Source organism: Caloenas nicobarica, chromosome 26 (genome assembly GCF_036013445.1).
Source record: "Caloenas nicobarica isolate bCalNic1 chromosome 26, bCalNic1.hap1, whole genome shotgun sequence".
NCBI lineage: Eukaryota > Metazoa > Chordata > Aves > Columbiformes > Columbidae > Caloenas > Caloenas nicobarica.
Window position 1 is genome coordinate 3,079,536 of NC_088270.1, and position 20,653 is coordinate 3,100,188.

The 20,653-nt window shown below is 42.8% G+C and overlaps 1 protein-coding gene across 4 annotated transcripts in view; it reads left to right on the top strand.

Moving 5' to 3' along the window:
• FLI1 (Fli-1 proto-oncogene, ETS transcription factor) overlaps positions 1–20,653 on the top strand; it is a 71,133-nt gene that overhangs the window by 38,841 nt on the left and 11,639 nt on the right. For all 4 annotated transcript variants that reach the window (XM_065652083.1, XM_065652084.1, XM_065652086.1 and 1 more), the window contains 4 exons: positions 1,437–1,648; positions 8,540–8,694; positions 11,961–12,164; positions 17,395–17,463. In XM_065652083.1, coding sequence (XP_065508155.1) covers positions 1,437–1,648; positions 8,540–8,694; positions 11,961–12,164; positions 17,395–17,463 — 640 coding nt within the window. The remainder of the gene's footprint in view (positions 1–1,436; positions 1,649–8,539; positions 8,695–11,960; positions 12,165–17,394; positions 17,464–20,653) is intronic.

Genomic DNA, 20,653 nt, shown 5'->3' on the forward strand with positions numbered 1-20,653 from the left:
CATCAATCATTGATCCCAGTCCAGGGATGTTCTTTGGGCTGGGTTTTTTGGAGGGGCGGGATGGTATCCGGAAAGATCCCTGCTTTCCAATTTTTTTTTCCCATCAGAACCTTTCTTCAGAAGAAAAATGGCTTTAGGCAGAGCAGTCATTTTCCCAGATATTTTTTCCCTAAAAATCCCCAACTTTGTGTATGTTTTTAGACTGGACATCTCCAAAACCAAACATTTTAACACTTTCTTTCATGATTCTGCAATGGTACTCATGGGTTCCCTGCCTCTGACCAGTAAGATTGATGCACAGATTAGTCTAGACTGGGTCTAAACAGTTGTAAGTCAGCCCAGCACCCCAGGTATTTGGGGTTCACCTATCACCTCATGCCATAAAGCAAGGAACCCCACATTTTAGACTTTGGGCTGCTCAGGCTTATTTGGGTTCGCTATGTGATCTGAGATTTGAGATAGAAAAGTGCTGATATTTGTAAATGTAGAGCACCGACCTGATTCTTTCTAAGTGGGCTAATTTCAAGCTGAGAGGGATTTTCACGTTTACCCAGTAAATTCTGACTATTGACATTTTTGTGATGATATCATGAGCCTGGTAATATCTGATTTGCACGTAGATTCTCGTGTAGTCGGAGGATTCCAGCAGCTGCATGTTTCTAAGCTCTCAGAATTTCTGTTTCCCTTCCTGACTGTGGAAAAACTTCGCAAAACTAACCTCAGAAATGCAAGAAAATTGATAGTCAAAAGGTTTTGTCAACATTTGGAGTTTCAGCAGGAAAAAACCTAAAGGTTGACAACTTCCTGGTTTTAAGCATTTCTAGAAATGCTCAGTTTGGTAACTCACCGGTCCTACATTTCCCACAAAATAAACAAAAAGTGTCAAGTAATGCATTTTTTATCCCACCATCAACACCCATAACTCTGACCTGTACTGACTGCTCCTCCTTTGCTCGTAACCTCAAAATATAAACGCCACACAAGACCCTTTGAAAGAAGACGTATAGACCTTCAAATGCCACTCCAGAACTGTTACATGCTGCGTGTCTCTTGGGTTGGTTTTGGACCAGCAAGTGCAGGCAGGCGGGCAGGTAACTGGATGGAATTGCAGATGAAGCTGCTCATAGCGAGTGATGAGAATGATGAAGCACCCAGCGGCCACTTCACTTTTTGCAGAAGTTAAGCTAAGCTTAACGCTTTCCCCACCCAGAGCAACACAGCAGCAGGACAAAGCAACCCGCTGGTTTTGCATACGGGCTGATGGACCCCGAAGGATCTGATTCAACCCGCAATCCTGGCAGATGGCAATTTCAGACAGCGCTGGGCAGCTGTGGGGCCCTCACAGGTGCTCACCAGCTCAAAGAGAGACTAAGAGTGGAGTTACTAGTTTAGTCATGACTCTGAGCACTTGTTTTTTCTTCTTTTTTTCTCCTCAGGAGGCTCTGTCGGTGGTGAGCGACGACCAGTCCCTCTTTGACTCCACGTACGGCGCTGCCGCTCACCTCCCCAAGGCAGATATGACAGCGTCAGGGAACCCTGACTACGGCCAGCCGCACAAAATCAACCCTTTGCCTCCCCAGCAGGAGTGGATCAATCAGCCCGTCCGGGTCAGCGTCAAAAGGGAATATGACCACATGAACGGATCAAGGTAAGGAAAGGCCCTCTCCACATCCACAGAATCTTAAATAAAAGCAAAGCACATGTCGTCCCCCCAGACTTCACTCATTTTTTAATGGCCAGAGGATCTTGCTCGTGCAGTTCCACAGCAGGAATCTCCAGCAGTCCCTGCGAACGCTGGACAGACTGGGACACCAGGCTGCTGGGACAGAGTTCACACCGCAAACACTGCTGTGAATTACACATTGCATCACTGAGTTCAGCATCCCACAAACGTGCCATGGTTCAAAGGGCTCCTGAAGATGGAGTCGGTCATGCAGGAATAGTCTGTGTTTATATCAGCTCCAGAATGAAGCTGCACTAATTGACTTTATGGGCTTCACTGGAGGGCACTTATTTTTGCATCTCTAACTAGATTCGTGCTCTGGCAAGGCAGAAGCAACCATATGAAACTGGGGAGCTATTTGATAGAGAAGAGAAAAATAGGAGACTGAGGTCCTTTCAAGCAGTCTGTGAGGTGTAACAAAACAAAAGTCATATATGCCCATGAATTCTGCATGAGTATATGTGACCACCAGTGAAAAAGAGAGTTCAGGAGTAGATTTGAGTGGTGACGTTAACCATGAAAGGCCCACTAGTTATGTATCTTCAACAGCTTTTAGCCAAAGAGCTAGGAAACCTGTCCCCCACTATTCATAGGCAGAGCTGGGGGAGCTGGATCATTTCCTTGTTCAATAAGAGATTCAAAAACTTGAAACTGTTTTATTATCACAGGTCAGATTGCCTCTCTTCAAAAACATTTCTACAAGTCAAAAGCCTGGGAAAAAATTGTACCCTCTTAGGCAAAAACTGTAGGTGTAAAAATTTTAAATTATTTCCATTTAAAATATATGCAATAAAGAAAAACTTTTTTAGCATTAGGTTTTAGAGTGCATATTAATGTTTAATTTTAATTTCAAAGTCACAAACATCTCTAACATTTGTACAATGTTAATACAGGACAGTTAAACAATCGAGGGGGTTTCTTCTTTAGGGTTAGTTTAGGGCTTCTGTAACAGCGTATTTTCCTGGTTTCTGAGAACCGAGCAAAGTGCAGTTTGAAACAGAAAGCAGCCTTGCACTTTCAGGCTTCTATAGTGAGATGATGGTGTTAAAGACTTCAAACGGCAGCGTGTTTTTTTTTCCTTGTAAGTATACAGTAGATGCTGATTTTACTACAAGATAAAGGTCTCTGCGTCAGTTGGTCTCTGACAGCAATTTGTACACTGAATTTGATCTTGCCCCAGCTGAACCTTAATATAATTTCTGGACTTCAGGAGAACTACATGGATTTTTGCACTAGTGTTTCCAATCTCAAAATTGAGGTTGGAACATAGGAAAATGAGTTATTTCCTGAAAAACACCATCCCTAGGTCACACGGCTAAAGGGTTGGATCTTGAAAGTAACAGCAGGTTGGGGTTTTTTTGTAGTCATGAGGACTACATGCTCTGTATGAATTCTGTATGTGTGGGTGCTTATATGTCCAAAAGTCTGTGTAACATTCTCATTGTGTGTGCAGTGCATGTCTTGGGAATCAAATGTTTTGGGCTGCCCTTCTGTTGTGATCTGTGTGCTACAATTTCTTCATCTGTTCAGAAAAAAAAGGGGAAATAATACTGCTTTGACCAAATGATTCATTAACAACTCCAAGTGCTGTGATACCCATAGAGAAAGGACTTTGAGAAGTGTGTTTATTCTGGGCAAAAAGGAAATCCTTCTCTATGGGTTTGCTCAAGACTGCAAGTTTCTTAGGCAGAAACTAGGCGTCCTCGATCTCTTTGAAAAAGGGTAACAACTTCCCAAACCCTCAGAAAAAAAACCAAGACTGTTTCGAATGTCAGAACCAAGCGCTGAAGTTGCTTCCAGCCTTGCCTTTTATAACTTGTTAGCACAAGAGCTCAAATCCACCCAAGAAATGAGAACATTCATCTGATTTATCCATCTTCTCTTCCTAAAAATGTGCCTTTTCCCCCCATATTCATTATTCCAGGCTGGGCCAGTCCAGTTGCTTGTTCCTCTGCCCATCAGCTGCCCAGCAAAACCAACACACCATCCAAGCGACAAACGCCAGGCTCAATATAAATGAACTTGAACTGCGGGCTGAATAACAAAACCTGTTCCCCCTCCCTCTCTGTCCTTTTCTCTCTTGTTTTTCAAGCATGCTCTCTTATCGGGTTCCAGCTGCCTCATTAGAGGGAGCAGCTTTTATTCCTTGTTCCACCTGTACTTGAAGTGCCAGTGTTTTCTGCTCATCGAGAGAATGGTTTGTGTACTCTAGGGAGTGATAAAGCTGTAGGAAATCTGGCAGTGGAGGGAGCTGGGGGACAGTAAGGGACAGTGTCCAGCTTTTCTTGTATTTTCGTAGCAACCAGAAGCAGGTCTGACTGGGTGATGAGTTGATTTGGTCCGCAGCAGGATAGGAAAACAGGTCTTTGAAGAACCTCTCCAAGCCTGGTTTGCAGAGACATCCCCCCAAGTGCTAAACAACATGGAAACGCTGACCAGCTTTCCACCTCGTGTCAGGTTTTCCTGGTTTACTCTCAAGTTGGAAAGAATTCCCCAGATAACTGTGTATAGGGGATGTTCAATCAGTGGCAGTGGTCTGTGTTTTAGGGGAGAAAATAGAACTTCTATATTATTGCAAGATTCAGAAGGAGGAATTGCATGAAAGTTTTGAATTCAGGGACTGGGAATGTAACTCGAAATCTTTGTTCTTTGCTGGGTTTTTGTCTTTATTTCATTTATTCAGGGAAAGATCTGTCTCCCACAATGTTCTTGTACAGTTCCTAACATACTAGGCCTGGATTTCTGTTGGGACCTTTCATGATGTAAATACAATCATTTATATTAAAAAAAAATCTTTTGCATTTTAAATTCCAATGAATAAGGAGGAGGATTATTTAGAAAAACACTGGGTACAGTTTAACCAAATTTACTGTCCAATAGATTTTTTCCTTGCCTTTTACATAAATTCCAAGTGCAAAGGGTGAGCTGATCAACAGCCATTCCAACTTTTGACTGTACTTACTGAGACACTGCAGATCTGCATTTGTAGCTACATTTAGAGAGTGGTTTTTAAAAAGGCATTACAAAATTTGTATGATCTCCAAATGTGAATGAATAACGGTGCTGGATGTGCACATGGATGAGGTTCGGGCATCTCAGAACATCTTTATGCCACAATAATTGTCTCAAAACAAAACAAAAACCCATGTAGGATATCTGGAAGAATTTAAATCCCCTTTAAGCAGCATGTGAGCCCTCTAGTGGGATTCCCTGTGTTGCTCTAGTCCCAGCCAGAGCAGCAGCCTCTGCAATTACCTCCTGTCCACATTTACCTGTATGTGATAAAAAAGATTCTTTTAAAGAATCATTCCTGAGAGCAGGATGAGGGTCAGGGTTAAAGTGCAGTTAGATGCAAGTTTCAAGGAGCTGTAACTCTGTCCTGGTAGCTCTGTTCCCTGCCCGTAAGAGGAATCACAAGCAGAGTCACAGTGTGGCTGTTCTTCACTGAGCAACAACAACAACAACAACAACAATCTAATTTCAAGTGTAAGGATTAAAGCTGAGATGACCAAATGGGGACTTGCACCAAAAAGTGGCAAATTTAAAAACAAACAAACAAACAAAGATGGGAAGAGAGGAGGAATGGAAGGATAGGAAGGAAGGAATAGAAAGAAGGAGGAAATAACCCACTGACCACAGCTGAGTCAGGTTCAAAAAACACTGAAATCCCTTATTTTGCTCTTTCAAATGAAAGGCAGAGGTGATTCCTAGACAGAGGCCCTGGGACAGTATTTTCTTTATTTCCAGGTATCTGGAACACAGGCTGAGGCTGTACAGAGCCTTTCTTAGTCAATGCCAGGCTTGCTGCTTGTCCGTTTTGGCCAGTCTAGCGTAAACTTTCCCCAAACAGCAGGCTCTTGGCATCCCCAGAGGCTGCTACTGGAGCTGCTGGAGTCTTTGGGCGGACAGTGGGAACGAGTTCGGCTTCATATTCCTTGGCCTCTGTCACCGCCACGGTGAATATACTGAAGGGATTTTGTGAAAGCAGCCTATATCCATTTACCTCCGCAGATCTGCGATGTTTTCTGCCCAGAACCTGAGCATGTGTAGCCACCTGAAAGCCTGAATTCTCTGTGAAAAGTCAAGGATTAACCCAGCATCTGAAATCCCCTTGCAGAAGCCATTTCAAATAATGAGGAAATCTTTCTATAAATCTACATCTGCCTGTGGGTAATGCATGAGCTAAGAAAGGAGCTGTATCCAATGAATACGCTATTCACAGCTCGCAGCTCCCTGTTCTGATTTGATACTGTAGTTGTTCCCCACACTGAATTCTTCTTTGTGTTGCTCACAGCTACACCTACATTCTGCTGGGATAGTTAAATCCCTCATCTCAGGCGGGGACAGTGTGGTAAGAGGCATCCAGGAGCTGTAAAGATGATTCAGTCTCATTTCCCAGTAAAAAAAAAAAAAGGCTCCATTTGGATCTAGTAGGAAATGTTGGGTTACAGAGGACACAAAAGTAAGGATCTTCCCATTGCTATCACTAAAGATTTCACAGTATTTTTCTTAAGGGCAGTTCGGTCTCTTGCCCAGTTAAGTTTTTAAGAGCAAGGCTAAAGATAGGCAGGGTCCCAACTGCCAAGCCCACAGCCTGCAAAATCATCACAAAACCACCGAGGAGATGACTTAGAGTGTTGGTGTTACTTTTATTACTTTGCGGTGTCAGTCATGTGAATGTGCATGATGCTTAGAGACAGCCGAGGACCTCGTGGGCTTTTCATATGTGTCATTTCATGCCAGTAGAAAGCATGTACAGATACTCTTTTTAGATGATGTTATTATTGGAGAGTCTGGATATATCCTATAGTTCTGTATGAGTATTATGTATGAAATAATTTTATCATAAACAGTGCGTATCTCAGCTGCAGGGGTATTATCCAAGGAAATTTAACTACACAGCAGGAGGTGAGAGTGAGCCCTTAGAACAGTCTGACACCTCGAAGCACAGATGCTCTCGCCGTTTCACCAAGTCTTCCCAGGACAGCCCGTTCCTCGGGAAAGAATAAGACCCTTTGTGCTGCTTCAGGGCTTTTTCTCTGCCAGCACAGGCAGCATTTAACACCTGACACAGAGTGTTTCGACAGAACGTTAGAAATGATCACACTCCCTGTGCAAACCCTGGTGTCCCTGCAGTTGTTCAGACTCTCCTCTGGCTGCCACGGGGACATTAAACCTTCAGCAGTTTGCCTCTCTGAAGGCGGATTTTGGTTCCCTGCCTGGAAAAACAGTAGGCGAAATAGTAAAACCTTAAATTCGAACATGTGTAAGTTATACATCTTATTTCCATTTTCAAGCAACATTCCCTCAGTAAGACATGAGGAAAAAATTACCATCTGCCTTAGAGTATCTCGGTGGAGCATTTATCTCCCAGCTATGATAACTGAATTTTGGTAATTTTTCTTCCCCCCCGCACCCCGATTCAGATTAAGAAACAAATTTGTTGAGTGTCCACACTTGGAAGTCTTGCCAGCTGAACTCAGAGGGTGGGATCTGGTGCACTGTCACAGTTCTTACCCTTCGGCAAGTGGTTTCCTCCCCAGACACTTTGCTTTTGGCAGAGAAGAAGGACGGTCGTGTGATTCAAGGAGTGGAGCAAATTGTGCTCGATATGGGCTCTGCGCTCACTTTGCACAGAGGTTACACATTAATTAACCCTTGTAAAGGTGAGGGTAATAATGCTGCTATTCCCTGGCACCTTCTTCAGAGCTGTGTGCGTGTGGGCAGGCTGCGAACTGGTGTTTTAAATAACCTCTAGAGCTAAAAGCTTGAGTTACTACTGCAGCTGGAGGAAAACAAAATCTGTGCTCTCTATCTGTGCTTCATAGGCTCATAATTCTCCCGGAGCAGGACAGAGAAAGGCCGTTGCTTGCCAAGGGTCTGCGTGTCGGCCAGGTCTTAGCACAGAGCCACCTGAGCTGCGAAACGTTCCCTCCTCATCGCTCAGAAGTAAAACCGGGGCCAAAGCCTTTTTCGCACGCACTTTCTCTGGTCTGAAGTTCTTGACTCACGCCTGAGGCACCGAAGATTTCTAGATTTCCTATCCAAGTAGTAGACAAGCCTGGGACTGTTTAACTGTTAAGAACCGACAAGATCAGTTGCATTCAGCTCTGTGCAAATATGACTTCCCAGGCACCATGTTAATATTGTAGTATTCTGTGAGTGTCCTGTCATTTTGGCATGGGTATTTTGTGTTCTTTGTTAGTGGAACGAAGGGGAATGTGTCTGTATTTCTGATTTACTCTTAGGTCACGAGGTGAGAAGTACAACCTTTCTGTCAACTGATAGACTCCACTATCACAGAGAAATGATGTGCAGGGAAGTTTTTAACACAATGCAAGAGCAAATCAGTCCAACAGGGCTCCTAGGAGCATCACGCTGCATCTGAAACACTGCCAAAATGTAGCTGAGCAATAAAGGATGGGGGGGGGGGAAAGGCGCGGGCAGGAGGTGTAACCGATAGTCCAATGCAATTAGCTCTCGCTTTTTATCTGATTGGTGAATTTTGGTATTTCAGAGGTACTGAGTGCAATCTTACAGCTACTATTGCCTTTGAAAGTTACTCTTCTTTGCGCTTACAATTCTCTTTCCTCTGACTGGTTTTCTTATCAGAGATCCCCTCCATTGTGGTTCATAGATCACCTTATGACATCCATGTGACAGGCCAGGAATGGCCTCTCCCATGAGTAAAGAAACTCCTTTTAACTTCTCACCTTCCGGATACTTGCCATTTCTGTAACCCAAACCTCCTTCTGCTCCAGTGGGGATGAAAAATGCATCATAATGACAAGTCATCTGTTTCCTTTGACGTTTCAGGGAGTCCCCCGTAGACTGTAGCGTGAACAAATGCAGCAAACTCGTCGGAGCAGGGACAGAGTCCAACCCCATGAGTTACGGCACCTACATGGATGAGAAGAACGGGCCTCCTCCCAACATGACCACCAACGAGAGGAGAGTCATTGTCCCAGCAGGTACCACCACCATCAATCTCTTTGTGTCATACATCCAGCTGAACAGATAAGGCTTGTTTATCCACTTTCTGAGGAATTCTCTTTCTTACAAACCATGTAAAAAGTAAGGAAAACACCAGAGTTTCGGGCTAGCGAGAACTTCCAGTGTCCAGTATATGTCCTACTTCGAATAAGAAGTGGATTATTAGTGCTAGAATGAAGTGCTGTTTTGGTGTGTTGAACCAATTCCATCTCCTGTAACGTGTTAGAGGAGAATCTGCAGTTCTTCCTGGGACATGCATGGTGTGATTAAAGAGTGCAGTTCATAGGCAAGAATAAAGCATGAAGTGGACCCAAATTACAACTCTCACGATGCTCTGCAGGGCCCAGATGCACTTTCATGTCATATTGATTCAAAATGAGCTATTTTGTTTTCATTTTTTTTGTTAGAAGCAGAAAACCAGAAAAATGATAGTTTGCAGGAACTACGTTATCCTTCCAAAAATTCTTGCAAAGAAATATTCCCGTCCGGTTCTCTGTGTTTGATATCCACATCTGGAGTTGGTGGGATGCGTTAGATGCATTTGGATAGTCAAGCATGAGAGCTGCTGTGGCAGGCGACCGGTGAAGTCTGAATCTGGAAGGAGAGCGAGTTTTTCCCTGCAAAGTTTATAAAACATACATATATATATACACACATATATATATATAAATAGGCTGGCCCAGGAACTTTCCAGCAAGGGAAATATTATGAGCAAGTCCTGGCCCAATTTACATCCCCAAACTTCCCCCAATTTCGTGGGGCGCAGCTTTTCACCCGGTGTTCTGAGGATTTCACTGAGGGTTGTAGCTGATTCGAGCAGATGAACTGTTGGCAGAAAGAAATGTACTTGTGGAATTTAGCTCCATTTTCAGATCATGGCTTGACCACGAACAGATGACAATACCCAAGCATTTGTTTGCCATTTAGGATGAAAAGGAAAAGCTTGAACTGAATGTAGTGAAAGGAAGCCAATAAAAGATTGACAGCAACTCTCCAAGTACCGTTTAAGCCTGTGTTAGGATCTGCTTAGAGAGACTGACTAACCCAACAGATGACAGGATCAGATGTGTTTTCTGCCTTAAAATTGCCTAGAAAGGTGTTAGCTGATACCAACTAGTCATTATAAGGGCTGTCCAAGATAGTTAAGAGGGAAAATTAATCCCACTCTTCACCATGTTATTTATGCATATTTTAAAAGACCAAGGGTGGGCTGAAGTTTAACGTTGTTTAAACAGGGGAAATGACTTTCAGTGCCCTCAGTGGAAAAGAAGTTTTAAAATCTCCTTTTTGAAGGCCAGTGAAAAAAAAAAAAAGGATGTTTTTCCCCCTCATGAGCATCCACAAATCAAAACCTTGAGATACTTGTGAAATAGCTGTGATTTACCAGACTTTGGAAGACGATAATGAACATCATCCCAGCTCTCTGGCTGCAGGATATGAGGCCAAATTCATCCAAGAAAGGCATTAGGAAATTTTAATATAATCCAGAGTAAAGATTTATAGCACATTAGGGTGAAGATAGGCAAGAATAATGTCACATTAGGCTTGCAATAGTAATAATAATGAACTCTAAGCAATGTTTCAAGAAGGCAGCTTTTCAGAGACCATTCAATGTCTTTCGCAGTGATAAATAGGCTGAACAAATATCTGAAATTCAAAAGTGTTTGTTTAAAAGGAGACCACAAATTCACTATGCCCTGTAAAAGTTGAGTATTTTTCCAAACTCAAGACAAATAACTCTTTCAATTAAAAAAAAAAGAAAGAAAATCCTCTCTTGAATACTTGCATTGTAAAATTTGCAGTCTTTTGCCAGTGCTTAGAAAGCAGAATTTAAATTAGTTATTGCCAGGACATAAAGGAAAAACATCTTTCTTTCCCAAAGCAGACTTGCAAAGGTCTGGGGTTGTGAGTTCCATGTTTAGAATTCAGCTTTAAACAACCTATGTTTACTAGAAATGCAGTGAGGAAATGTCACGGTTATAATTTCAGCATTCCTTGGTCTTGCTTCTCCATTTCACGCTGTTATTCTGGAACTCAGGAATGCACCAGGTATAGTCACAACCTGACTTTGTGTCCAGGGATCCCTGCAGCCCAAGCACACACAATCTGCAGTCCTGGGCCAAAGAATTATTTTATTATATACACTATAAAATGTGTGCCAGAGGTATTTCTTGTCCCTCCGCAAAGCACAACCTGATGGCTACAGGTTTCTGATCCATTTTCTTAACTGCCTCAGGACTTGAGGTGTTTGAGGTTTATCCTAGAGGAATGTACCAACTGTGATGGATGGATCAAACATCTCCAAAACTTAAGCTTGACTTTGCAACCCTCTCCAGCTGCAAATGGAACACAAATTTGCAGCTTAAATTTGGAAATGGGATACGTGGGGAGAAGCAGTACAGGAAACATCTGAAAATGCAGATACGCTCTGAAAATGACTCTGTAAAAATGGTATCGTGGCACAAATTCTTGCTGGGACTGTCTGATCTAATGCTCTTTCCGAAGCTCAAAGGATGATTTCTTTTTTTAACTACTGATGCAGCAAACCATCACCATGGGGTCTGAAACTCCAGCCGGGTTCAATCTCTCTCTTACGTCACCGTCAGTAATAAAGATTCCACAGCTGGAGCTTTGCTGACAGTTGATAATGATGCATGAGACGGTATAAAATCCACATTGCCCTCCAATAGCCATGCTGGTTTTACAGGGCTAGTGGAGGTAGAATTGTGTTCTTGTCAGCGGGGTGAACAAATGTGACTCAGAGATACATGGCAAGCTGCTCTGCTTAAGCAATAATATTTGTTTCAGAGTCCCTTTGCCGACCATAAATACTGCCATCCTCAGACTTTAAAATGCCATCTGTTGGGACTTGGTAATGCGCTTGCGAGGGATGGTGTGACTTATGGAGCACTGATGTAATTATATAGCATTGCAGAACAAGCATACGCTTTCAAAGGGATGAGTTTGCTTTTGGAAGCTTTTTTTCCAGAGGCAGAAAGAAAAGTCACAGTCAAATGTCACTAATATTGTTCCCAAGCATAGCTACAAGATTCAGGAAGATGGGAGACAATTGCAAGACCCTGCCAGAGGGTCAGGGTGATCGATTTGTGTGTGTCGAGTCCTGTTATAGCACAGTACCTGTTGTTCTCGGCAAAAGGCATTGACACCAGTAAATTAAATTTGTTTGTGGAAACAATGGCTGGCCTTGTGTCTAGTGTTCCCATCTTTTGTGTTTTCCTGCCAGATCCCACCCTGTGGACCCAGGACCACGTGCGCCAGTGGCTGGAATGGGCTATAAAGGAGTACGGATTAATGGAGATCGACACCACCATCTTCCAGAACATGGATGGCAAGGAGCTCTGCAAGATGAACAAGGACGATTTCCTCCGAACCACCTCCCTCTACAACACAGAAGTTCTGCTGTCTCACCTCAGTTACCTCAGGGAAAGTAAGTATTGCCTTGAAGAGAGGAATCATAAGTGGGCTGGAAAGTTAATTTTAACTTAGGTGGAGTTGGCGGTGCTATCAGGGAGGTGAAGAACTGAGCAGGACTCTTAAGAAGATTAGATAGTCTTACAGATCATAAACCCAGCTGTGGCTATGTGATAAAAATACATAAATTTGTTGTGGAGATTAAACCAAACATTAACTGATGGGTCACAGGCAAAATATTCCATAACTTTGCAGTCAGAGGGCTGTGCCCTTTCCCCCAAGGCTTCTGGTAAAGACTGCTTCAGAATAGGACCCACAACTGGCCAGGGTTGGAGATTTTCTGTGTTTCTGGGGGACCAGATTGGTTGGAATGAGAAAAAAATACACTTAGGGTGTTTCTTTGAAACTGTTCAGTGCTGGTCTCTCCCAACCTCTGCTAAAATCAGTGGGAGTTTTACAGGAGTTAGATCACAGATGGGTGCCTCTGTCAGCCCCACCTTGACTTTGTTTGTGAAGCTGAGCCATAGAAACGATTCCCAACAAATAAGCAAACTGTTGCATTTGAATGGTTTTTGTCACTTGCGACTTCACAAGAAAATAATTCCCCACCCAAAAGAACTTGCAAATTTCATCCTGTTTCATTAGCAAAGAGTTGATGGTGCATGGAACATTTTGAGCTTACTGCAGACACAGAATAGCTTTAAAACTAAGGTCTGCGTACAGAACTACACACTTTTACGGGAAATCGCAAGGCAATTTTGTGAAGCCAGTGTTGATTTGGCCAAACCTGCTGACTTTGGTTGGGCAAATCAGACGCTTTGTAACCGGAAATGTTTTTAAATTCCCACAAGATAAATACTGAAGTGATACACTTGAATTGTCTCATTGATAAGACTTGAGAATTGACAGAAAGCGTTGCATGTTTTATGAATCAAAAAACTAGGCTGAATATGAAAAGCCCCTAAACTAGCTGGTCATGCTGATCTCCCTTTATAGAGAAGAAGTTAACAGGGCACGTTGAGATTCAGGATAGTAATTCCCTAGTTCACACATTGCCTTTAAATGCCCGGAATTAGGAGGAATAAACCTTTGCCTCAATTTCTCTTTACTTTCTGTAAAATGGAGCTGTTAATCCCACCGTCCTGTTGGTCTCATCTGCTGGGATGGCAAATCTGTGTCTTACGGCTCTCAAGACCCAGCACAATGGAGTCCTAATGCAGTTGCAACATTTAAGTACTGCTGCAAAGCACTATGAATAATAATCATAAATATATAATGTTCTGCCAGGGGAATGTCTGTGATTATTTCTCTGCTATTAAGCCAGTGCAAAACCCGAGCAACTTTGCCGGATTCAGACAAATTATTCCAGTTTTACATGGATGCGTACGAAAGGAGAATTCAACCCCTCTCCACCTCCAGCTCTTAGGATTACAAATTTCTCTCCGTTCAGCGCTGTGGGCTGTTCTAAGACGCCACATGAGCGCTGTCCTTACTAAAGCGAGCTCCTGTATGCGCGGGGGCCGTGCAGGCTCTGCGGAGCGTTCCTGTCCCTGCAGCTGCCTAATGACAGTCTGGTTTCTGGATTACTGCTCAACTCCCTCGCGGAGTAACGCCTTCGAAAGGAGCTTATTGTTTTTCCAGACTGATTTCCAGCGGATGTTTAGTGCCTCTGAGCTCAGTGCCGTGGGGAGATGGCTTTTTTTTTTTTTTTTCATGAATTTTCCCCGTTTTGTAAGGTTGTTTGTTTCAGAGACATCCAGCTCTGTTCCTGCGCAGCGTGGAGAATGGCAACAAAACACAGGAGAACTTTAAGGAATGGCAAATTTAGAGGCTCGATTACATCTGCCCCATCTGGCTCTCGAAACGTGTTTGTCCTCTCAGGATAAGTTGGATAAGTGATGACTAGTGAATCCTAAACTTTGGTGTTTGCAAAGCTGACCTAAACTTTCTGAGCCTGTTTGTTAGCCAGGCCAGGAGATCCCCTGAAAATTCGCTTCCTTAGAAGGTTTTCAACATTTTACACTCCTGATCAGGGTGAAAGCGTTCTTAAAACTCCCTCTGAAATACATTATTTTGGCATGTCTGAGTCCAGATTGCAAAAATAAGCAGGTAACATCTGCAGGACCTGAACAAAAGCTCAATCTTAGCTTTGGAGACCGAAGGTTCAGGTGAGTTACTTCATATAGACAAGACTAAACCAAACTCATATCGCAACACCTTTAGTCTTCAGGCAAAACTTAGGTCTGGATCAAAATCACGCATTTGTTTCCTGTTTCCATAACCTATTGAAGCAGCCAGGAATTTGGATGTCTCTGATCTTTAGGATATTTCAGACTTGCAGAACCCAGTTCTGCAGCACGATCCATCCTTCGGATTCTCTCAAAACACCCCGCAGCAATTTGTCCAGGGAACTTACTGTCCCCTCCCCTCAAAAATTATCTTTCTTTTAGTGTTTCTTCTTGTTTTCTCTCCAAAATTGCAAAGCAGGGAGATTTTAATCTTTTTGTGCTACGTTTGGGATGAAGATTAAAAGAAGCCTGAACTGTCACCTCCCGTCCTTTTCCCCTCTAGTTATGAGGGTTTGGTTGTGTGTGGCGTGTACAAACGAAAAGAGTCTGAAGGGGAAAAAATGAGACTGTGGTGAGGAGCAGAAGCAGAAAACTGCTTTGTGGTTTCCAGCCATATATTAATGCCAAACAAAACTATACTGCTAAATGCAGCAGAACCCTGATTCTACCAGGAGATACAGAGGAAAGGCCACATCATCTTCAGAAAGTCAGGATAAAAAAGGAATTCCAGGTTAAAGGGACTTCCAAGATATTCCTGCATCTCAGAAGGATGAGCTGCCTTGTGAAAAGGAAGGCTTTTTGGGGAAAAAACCCTCTCCTGGTCTGTTTTTCAGTCTTTTTTCCATCTTGCTTTTTAATTCATACAAGGGAAATAAAAGAAGAAAGAAAAAGGTGGGGGGACCGTAAGATAACATGTTTAATATTCGTTATAAGGGAATAGCCCTGCACTTTATTAATAATACCAGTGTTTCCAGAAAGCACTGATTTAATCTGAGCTGTCACTGACCCAGCGAGGGGCAGGGGGAATAAGAACAAAATGAAAATTCATCACAGCCAAAGTTTTGCCCAAGTACGAGTAAGGGAGGGAGCAGCCTGGCCTCTGTCTGTCTGTCTGCTGCTCTCTGTCCCAATCTGTGTCTCTAGCTTTCTCTCTTTTCCTCCTTCATTGAAAACCCTTAATCAGAAACACATTTCCTTTTCTGTGGTGTTCCCACCAGAAACCTCAGACTGTCGGGCAAAGGTGAGAACTTCTAGCAATTAAACTGGGGGAGGCGCCGGCCCTCTCCAGCAGCTTGGGCTGCGTTTTTTTTAGTGTAAAGTAGCTATAGGTTGATCATACAGGCTTGTTCGGTGCAATTCATCACCCACCCCCACCTCCGCAGCCAGTCAGGCTTTTACAGCCTATTTAGTCGCAGAAAACTGTGTTTCTGAATTCCCCAGCACTTGCCTGTCTGTCTGGGGCTGGGCATTGCACTCCGGATCCACTTCAAATAACCTAAAAAGGAGAGAGCAGCGGACAGGATTTTCCCCACAGATATTCAAGAAAGAAATACTAAAGCTAGAGACTGTGTGATGAAAATATGAGTTAGGTGGACAAAGCTCTTGCAACTCCTCCAGCAGGAGGAAAAGACGAGCCAATCTCTCTAAATATTTAAGCCAATATCTGCAGCTTTCACAGCCAGGGTACCCTTGGGATCCCTTTGAACCCTTCCCCTCCTAGTTTACCACGTTATCCATCCTGATCTTTTGAAACATGCCCTGTCTTGGAGCAGCTGGTAGCATCCATCCTTCACTCCCTATGTGTGAACTTTGCTTTCCAACACCTTCCACCTCTGTGCACATGCTGGCTTGTGCACATCTTTGGCTTTGTTTGGGTTTGGGGAAAAAAAGAAACCCGTAGGAACACAAGACTAATAGCATCCAGCACCTGCAGTGATTATTCCTTCTGGCAATGAACTTTCTAATCCTCAGCACTCCCAGGAAAGTGAGACGTACTGTGAATATTACTGAGAGGCAAGTGAGGTCGCTGTTGTTTGGGATCAGGTGGAGACCGCATGGCTTAGTCACAACATCCTCATCAGTTCGTATTATAGTACCTGCAAAAGAAGAATCTGGGGATGCTCAGATCAGCATAGCATGTGCAGAAATCTATACTGATTGCTTAGTACCTTAAATGGGACAGAATCTCATGGAATTGAGGGATGTGTAGATACGAATAGCAGAAAGTGGGTGTAAAAGCATTTCTTACCCACACCAACCCACGGCGAGATTGCTGCCCCGCTCCAGTTCACATCACCCATCCCTGCCAAGAAGGGCCCTGGGCCTTGTTATCAATGTAGAAAATGCAGTAGAAACGTTTTCAAAGAGCTGTAGGAAAGGTGAGCCTAGCAAATTACATAGGGTAAACACATATAACTAGACAACCATGAAATGTGTATTACATGCTGGCTTCCAAGAGCTCAGTTTGCAGGAGAATCAAATTAAAATGCTTAGAAAGGAACATTTCCACCACAGAGTGCTAAACAAAGACCTTTCCAATGGGTTCTTTCTTTGTGCTCCTCTGGAATTTAATTTTTTTTTTTCAAGTGGGGCTGGATGGAAAGGCCACTCTGAACCCAGAAAGCTGCTTTCCAACTCCACAAAGCATGGGGGATGCTGGAATACGAGTGAGGTTTTTGCAGCTGTTGGCTCCAAACCAAGCATGTGACACTCTAAAAATGTTCAGATCCTGACAGTGCAATTCATGTCACTTCTATTGTATGTTCCTCAAACAGGAAATTTCTCTATCACAGCTACAGGGAGAAAAGATCCTTCCTTATCTTGTAATAAAATCTGTGCCATAGTAATTTCTGTGCTGTGATAGAAATTGTCCCTGTATAAATGTGCTATACAACCTCGCCCTTTTATATCACTTTTCAACAGAGGACATCAAGGTCCTCAGTGAAGGAGGCAAATGTCTTTATTTCGATTTGCAAGAGGAGAAACAGCAGCCCACACGTGACGTACAGCTACCAAGCTTTTAAAAGCACTTCACATCCATCACAGAAAACATGTGCCTAATGGTCTGAAAAATTTGGTCTTTAGATCCTAGTGATAGCATTTGGTACCTGCTTGCATGGTTCCCCACCAGCAGAGCATGTTCAAACTGCAATAAATCCTTTTTTTTCTTCATTATAGGTAGCTCACTGCTGGTCTACAATACTCCATCCCACACAGAAGCTTCCTCGCGTCTTGCCACCAAAGAAGGTCAGTCTTTTGCATACACATGTCCTGGCTCTCATGGTGGTTTTGACTGGGTTAAAACCAGGCCTTTTAGAGAATATCCTTGGCATGACAATGCTCCGATCTGCTATGCATGCGCAGCGTGGTTAACACAGAATAATTCACAACTTGCAGCCCTATCCGTGCCGAAAATCACATCTCTGCTTGTCCAGCCAACGGTGTGGCATAAAATGTGTGTCTGTCATTTTCACACTTATGTATTACTGAGCTGACGAACTGATGGTATATTTTCTGTCCTTGATGTGAAACAGTTTGAAATCTCAGATATATAGCAAGGACTGAGACACTATTTCTTTCTGAGTTCCTAGTTGAAAGTATAAAATTTTCTCAGAATAAATTCTATTAGAGAAAAAAGGCCACTCAGGTCTTCCAAAACCATTCACAAATCTGTCAGCTAGTTTCAACCAGCAAGGAAGACCAAGTGTATCTTTTTGACACGTTCATTTTGGAACATTTTGATTTGTTTTTTCAAATAACCCCAAATTTTTAACGTGTCTGGCTGCTTCATCGACTAGCGCTACTTCTTTCTCATTATGCCACACTGCGTTTCATCTCCAACATCTGTCTTGCACCCTGGACACAATATTGATGCTGGTTTTTTTACAGCAGCTTCTTTTGCCCAGCATATAACTATCCACTTGAGCTGTCTGCTCCCCGGCACGCTGTTCTCTCTATATGAGACAGGCACTCGTTGATAAAACATACTACATTAGAGACAAAGCCATCCAGGCTTTTCTGTGACTATTTTGTTGCTAAGTCATCTATTTAAAATCAATAAAAGCTACGCTTGCTCCTAGTTGAATAAAGCAGACACACGCGCACGTGTCCCTCCACAATTTCCCCCACAAACACACAAGCACAGCCAGGATTGCTCTTTCTGTCTCCAGCCAGGTGGATGCTAAAAATAAAGGGAAGAAAGCTGCGATTTTTTTTATTAGAGAGAAACGTAGCCCTCTGAATTTTTTATACCCTTTATCCTTGGGCCTAGAGTTGCTCAGGCTGAAAGAAATTTGCAAAAAATATTCTTCCCCCTCCAATTTTACTGCCCTCCAGTGTGTTTCTTTAGTGCAGCTGACAGAAGTTTGCATTTGATTTCTGTCAGCTGGGCATTTTTAACTTTCCATGGTACTTTCATCACGTGTCCATAAAGGACTAAACACACCCATGGGATAGTCAAATAAAAATTAAGAACTAGCATAGAAATGTTGAAAACCGATCTATTCCTCTTCCATTTATTCCTCCGATACATAAATTTCCTCTGCATTTATTTGATGGCTGAATATTGCTTTAGAATAAACCCACCCACTTCAACCCACTGTAACCGATTCAAATATTATTTGTGAGATAAGGTGACGGGATAAGAGGCACGTGAACATGACAGGCTGACAGATAAGGAATTGGGGCAGCAGAGTGAAGTGTCTTGTCCAATATCACAGAAGAAACTCATAATGAACGTAAAACTCGACTTGGAATTCCTTTTAGTCCTGTGAATAAAAACAGAGAAACAATTTTTTCTAACCGCCTTCCCTTGAGGATTCCAAAGCAGGAGGAGGTGATGAAATAGTACAATACATGTCAGAGGCAGGAAAAAAAAATCCTGTTTTCTTCAGTCCTCCTGGAATTTTTCTTGTACATTCTCTAAGATCACATAACTAATGCAAATAACCTGCTTGTGCAAATTCCAGGGAGAAATGCTTGCTTTTTGCATACGCTTACACTATGCTTTATACAAGGTATTCCATCCACATACTATAAAAAGGAACTTAGGTTGCAAAAAAAAGAAAAGCATATAGAGGAACGTATAATGCTGCTTAGGAGAGTTAAATGAGAGTTAAATGGCTTTCAGAGCAGATGCAGATACTGTACATTTACACACCTGGTGCCCAAAGCTTTTGGGTTTTGTTCTCAGATATAAAGGTAGAAACCTTGTTGTGTTCAAAGGACCCTTGTTGCCTCAGCTTCTTTGCTTCTCATCCTCATAAACACTCCAAAGTATGATATTTAGCGTCATTGGTACAAATTGTCTTCAGCTGCCTTTGAGAAACAAATTGCTCTAATGAAAATCACCAGTATTTTCTGACTGGAAAGCAATTTTCTGGAAAACTAAACGAGGTTGCTCTTATTGCTGAATGGAAAGATTTGTGTCCCGCTCCCAGACAATCTGTTCGTTTTCCGTGGCTGTTCAGAGCAACAACTGACCCGATGTAGACATGGGAGAAGAATCTGAGACCACGTTACCTGCCCGAGTCCACGGAGATTTTAAATTGCTCGCCTTCATTTAAATAGGTTTCCATGGGGAAATGGAAAGTATACTCACATACAACAACGTTTCAGAGGCCAAAGGGCTGTCTCTCGGATGGTTGTGAGCATTCTGGCCTCAGTCCAGCACATTTTTGAAGTCCGTGCTTAGTTTTAAGCATGTTGGGGTCTGCATAACACGTGTATTTAATATATAAGCCTAAATGCTGTGCAGGATTTGAACCCAAGCAGGGTATGTATGATCTTGTTTAAATTCGGCACAGCTCTTTATCTCCAGCACTGTCCTCTGCATATATTAGGCCCAGCTTAAGGCAATAGAATTAGCTTAGGATAGTGGTAAACCAGCACTAGCCCGAAGTCTTGTAAATCCAACCTAAATTCAAGAAGAACACAGGAAAAACTGATGTGCTATCCACATTTTCAAAGAAGGAAGAAATTTCTATGTGAATACATTAATATGAATGTAGGAGATAAATGTTACGGATTTGCCCTGTGGCTATTACGTGTTTACATTTGCATTATAAAAGCGTTTGGTGAACAATAAGGAAGTCTGTGAATTAGGTGGTTTTGCTTGTATGTTTTGCTCGGTTGTTGGCAAATTTAAGAAGATTACCAAATCCACGAGCTCTGCAACTCCCACAGAGTGGTTTCCCGTGGTTTTGTACCCATGTTCATTGTAAGCCCTTAGGGAAGATTTTCCTGATGTTGGAGCATTAATAAGATCTCGCTTTCCCCGGTACCTAACAAAATATGAGTCTGCACAGTCGAGGTTGCAATCCCTCTCCTTTTTCCCCAGCGATTTCCTTTCGATTGGTAGAAACTCTTTAAAACTCATCTCTCCCGCTTGTTGAATTCAGTGACAATTCGGGGTGAGAGGTTGAAAAGTTTTTTGGGG